At 37.2% G+C, this 4,819-nt stretch overlaps 1 protein-coding gene across 1 annotated transcript; it reads right to left on the bottom strand.

Annotated features, from left to right (window-relative positions):
- Positions 1–1,080: 1,080 nt before the first annotated feature.
- On the bottom strand, positions 1,081–4,533 carry LOC134680979 (uncharacterized). The gene is made up of 2 exons (XM_063540304.1): positions 4,431–4,533; positions 1,081–3,903 (listed from the first exon to the last, which is right to left on the bottom strand). Exon 2 carries the CDS (start codon positions 3,892–3,894, stop codon positions 1,294–1,296), a length of 2,601 nt encoding a protein of 866 aa, XP_063396374.1. The 5' UTR covers positions 3,895–3,903; positions 4,431–4,533; the 3' UTR covers positions 1,081–1,293.
- Positions 4,534–4,819: the final 286 nt, after the last annotated feature.

The following is a 4,819-nucleotide window of genomic DNA, read 5'->3' as shown; positions in this document are numbered from 1 at the left end:
GTTTATGCACTATGCAATAACTATCCGTATATGAACGTTAAATCATATATTTGTACTTCGTGCAATTATTATCTCGGGACATCCGAAAGTTTGCTTGTACATCCTGGGACGTCTGTACACAAAGCATTAACGATGGCAAGACGTCATAAAAGATAATTGATTACAATAAAAAAAAAATCCCAAGAAGTCAGACATTATATTTGTACATATCCATTAACCATCCATGGCACGCCATAACTTATATTTGCATACCATGAAATAATCGTATAAAAATAAGGAGACACCGACAACCACTGAACTATATGATCCTGACCTGGCCTATGGAATAGGCACACATATATAATGTGGTGGGGTTATACCAGTTTGCCGCCATCAAACATTCCCTCTAACTTTGTACAGTGGTGTAACAGTTCAACATAAGAACAAACAAAACACGTACTTGAAAGGGGCTTTACTCATCAGATAATTGCAAAACAATAAGCATCAAACCATTCCATGATCAAACAAAAAACACAAACCTGACGTGACAGCGTATTTATACATCCAACAACAACTACGTAAAGAGTTGAGAGTACTCGCAAGCCAAAAGCAAATTAAAGAAAAAATATGATGTATCCGAGACTAAATTTTCAATCCATTTACATCCAACATTCAATGTACTAAGTGTATAGAAGTCATTACCAGTCAGTTAAAAACACGACCTTGTGCAATGCCAATGCCAAAAATATAGTTATTGAGAAGTTTTTGGTGTATTTGTTATTCGCAGCCGCAAGAGGTTTCCTGTAATACATAGATCTTTTGTTTTCGATTCACGAATAATGTGTGCGTTGTTCTAAAAGGAACATGCTACACTGTACCACAAGAATTGTCTGATTGAAAATATTATTCAGAACTATTCCCATTGTCTTGCATGTTTTATATGTATGATATAATTTGAACAATAATTGATATACAGCTATGATTTAATATATTTGACGTAACAAAATAAGAAAATACAATCATACAATTACGCAACAGCTACAATGTATCTCAATATAATATTTTTTAATGTAAAAGAGGAAAGGCTAACTTTAATTCTATACATTTAAACTACAGAGTCATTTCAAAGAAACATTTGGATCTTAACAAATAAACCACAGTGGCATTAATGGGGCGCATTAATGTATCGTTATTAATTGCCATGAAAAGCTTGATTAAGAAATGTGAATATGTTATGAAAGACGGGTATAAATTAATTAATATCTATGTAATTAATGTATGACAAATATCATAAATACGTTTTAGAAATTAGAGTCATTCAACTAAATCTGAAAATTTTGAATCGGTGTCAGTAAAGTTTTCCCGCCAATCTGTTTGTAGTTTGAACAGCTTGACAGTGTTTTTCTCAACGGGTATCAATGTTATAGCATGCTGTGTCACAAGCATTGTGTCCCCTTGTGAGTTCAGACAGACTTTGTGCGGTGACGACAGGTTCTGCTTGATGACGTCACCCAACATTTCTCCCATAGTCGTTATAGCACAGATATTGTGAGATCTACTCCCAGCGATGTACACGCGTGTACCGTGTACAGTAATTCCACGTGGTGCCTTCAGAGAATGTGGTTTTAATTCCCATCGTTTCTCACCACGGACGGTCACGGAAATGACGGACTTTTTATACCTATCTGTAACGTACAACGTTTCCCCTATTTTATCGAACGCTACATATTCGGGAAAGAAAAATAACTGATGACCGTAGTGATCAGCGTTAATTGTCTTAATTTCTCTGCCGTCGCGGGTCATCAATTTGACGCATGGTGGAGCGGTGTAACAAGAAACTGCAATAGTGCCTTGAGATGAACTTATTCCCCAGCATTTTGATCCTGTCTGAAAACTTGACGAAACAGATATTTCTGGATTGCGCACATATAAAATTAAAACACGTTTTTCTTTGGGAATAGTGACTGCTATTTCGAAAGGTGCAATTTCAGTTATATCATAAGGCCGTGCTGACAAGACTTTCTCAGAAACCCATCGTTGCATGTCGTCATATAGCTTTATCTTTCGATGAACTTGGTCGACAAGAACAATTTTTCCATCGGATAAAAACGTGGCGCCCGTCAAACATGCATTATCACGGTCATTTGGTGTGCGGGCTACAAAGGTAGTATCTGGGAGTGCTCGTTTAATGGCTCCTTTCCGAACAGCCGGCAGTTTTCCCGGTGATATTGGTGTGTAGTTGACACGTGCTGAGATATCTCCACTTATTCGAGTTGTCCCACTGAGACGATATGCTGTTGGCTGAGGTGAACAATTTGTACTTTCAGATGATGTTTCCTGAGTTCTATCACTATCTTCTTTCATTCTTGAGGAAGGAATAGGCAGTAACTGAGATGAGTATATCTTTCCCTTTTTCGGAGAACCCCGAGCTGAAGCAGAATACAAAAAGGGTTTTGATGAATTACCTTGACCTTTAAAATTGTGATATTGGGATCCTCTTCTTTTCGAATTAACAGAACTTTTCCCACTTGTCCTTGCCGAGTTAGCTCCTTTAATAGTTGAATGTGAGGGTTTTGATATTTTGCTTGCAGACGACCCTTTGCCACCAAATGGAGTTGAATGTTTTGACATATTTTGCTCAACCTCATCATCTTCTTCGTCATCGTCTTCATTCTGTGTGATAAATATTGTATCTGCCCTCACGTGGTACGAAGGAGGAATATTGACTGTCTGTCGTGACACGGAAAAATGTCCAACCTCTTCAGCAAGACGTGCCAGCATTTCATTTATCGAATCGTCTTCACGAAACTCAATTTGGACGGTATTGAGCCGCTTACATAGATCTCTGACCTCTTTTTCGTGTTTTCGCGTTGCCGATTTTATTTTGGCCATACAAGACAAGACGTCGGTATCAGTCCCGTGTTTGAGTGAATTTTTCAAGAGAGCGTTCGCATTCCTTGTGATGCTTATAATTTCCTTACAACGATTCTTTTCTTTTTCGAACTGTTCAGCCTCCTCCACTTCGTGTTGTTTGAGTTCTGCAATCATCTTTTTCTCCTGTACATCTAGAATAGCGTTAACTCTATTTCGTATGCTTTTAATTTGGTCTTTCACCGAATCTGCCGCTCCTTGAATATCCTTTAAACATTGTTTTCTGTTTTCCATAACTCGAACAGACCATTCCGTAATTTTGGAAAGGTTATCCAAGATATATTTCCCATCATGCTTCAGCGTGGCAGCAGCTTCACTCACAAATTGTACGCTCTTACAGTCTCTATGATTTGACGTCACGCATGACGTACACAATACCTCTCCATGATCGGAACAATAATAATCTAAGAACTTTGCCTCATGTTTCGGACATTGCAACCTCAATTGAGTAGTTTTCACTGGAGTTTGTTTCACTTCGTCTATATCTGAGGTGATATGCCCCGTTGAGTATTTCATACTGTTATGTAGTCCCGTACACGAGTCGCACATTGCCTCGCCACACTGATGGCACCAAATGGTAGCCATATTTGATTTATCCATTTTCTTACAAGGGTCACACTGTCGATCGCCTGTCCGTAGCTGAATTGCATCAATCAGGCCAAAAATAAAGTTATTTACAGGAAGGTCGTCTGCCCATGTTTGTACCGAATTCGTTGGATTGATGGCGTCAGCGTTTGCCTGACAAACAGGGCACGCGAAAGACTTGGCTGATTTTACTTCACGTGTATTTTCAACAATGTAATCTGAGATGCAATGATGGCAGAAAGAATGCAGGCACGGTAACATCCGCGGATCCGCGAACTCCTCGGTGCAAATAGGGCATGTTAGAAACTCCTCTGTTATGTCACTTAAATCTACTGTGCTTTCCTTGGTACTTCTTACGTATGTCGCAGACATCTTTCTTGAATCTTCTTCTTCCTCCATTTATATATTCTGGAATAGAAGAAAAATGTAATAACACAAACCAAACTATTTAGTTGGAATAGTGACTTCTGTGAAAAGATATTTTGTAACAGAGGGTCAACAAAAACTCATGATTGAATCAGTAAAACTCACGGGGAGGTGATATATATAACTATCCATCTTAACTGGTCTGCGCTTGATCAGTTAATAAGGTGTAATCATTTGCTTCCTGTTGAAAGCTTCATTGTGAATTTCAGAAGAGGAAAAGCAGTACAACTGTTTTTCGTTGCTTTTGACTAGATAGTCTAATGATTTCGCGTTAAACACATACTTTAATAATTAATCTTTAGATTAACAACAATTATGACTTTTGGTTTAGTAAATTTCAAATTTAAGATATCAATTTCTGTAGTTCCTGATTTTAAAGTTTTAAGCTTCTGTACGTATTTGCCATTCTCTCTTATTTTACCGGTATATAGGTTAATATGATAAGCCCTTGAATTGAACATAAGGACAGTAACTGCTATAAATAATAAAAAGTTAACTCATCACTCTACCTGATTATCTTAAATAAGGATTCTGGAGTGTAAAGATTACCAAAATCAATTAAAATCTGTATGAATTCCTATGAAGATCGCCATTAAGGAATTGCGTTTTGAAGTCACCAGGGTGATACTCATGTGCTCACAAGGAGGAATTTGCATACCTGAGAGGTAACCTCATCCCAAAACATGTTTTCTGTATAAAAGTTGACAACATTTTAATTTTCTTTCAAAATAAGCATATTTGAAAACCTTAATTCCTACATTTTATCATTGTTTAATTTTCTTTTCTTACATCCACCCCTTCAAAGACCCCTGTCTCATATGTCTTCTTAAATAGGAAAGTTTGAGACGACAGTGTTATACTTTTAAAAACAAAAGATATGTACATTTATTTTTATCAA

This window comes from Mytilus trossulus, chromosome 8, assembly GCF_036588685.1.
Source record: "Mytilus trossulus isolate FHL-02 chromosome 8, PNRI_Mtr1.1.1.hap1, whole genome shotgun sequence".
Lineage (NCBI taxonomy): Eukaryota > Metazoa > Mollusca > Bivalvia > Mytilida > Mytilidae > Mytilus > Mytilus trossulus.
This window is presented reverse-complemented; position numbering and strand designations above follow the sequence as displayed.

Bases quoted from the DNA above. Each gene is read 5' to 3' on its own strand.
- LOC134680979 (XM_063540304.1), bottom strand. From the start codon at position 3,894: ATGGAGGAAGAAGAAGATTCAAGAAAGATGTCTGCGACATACGTAAGA.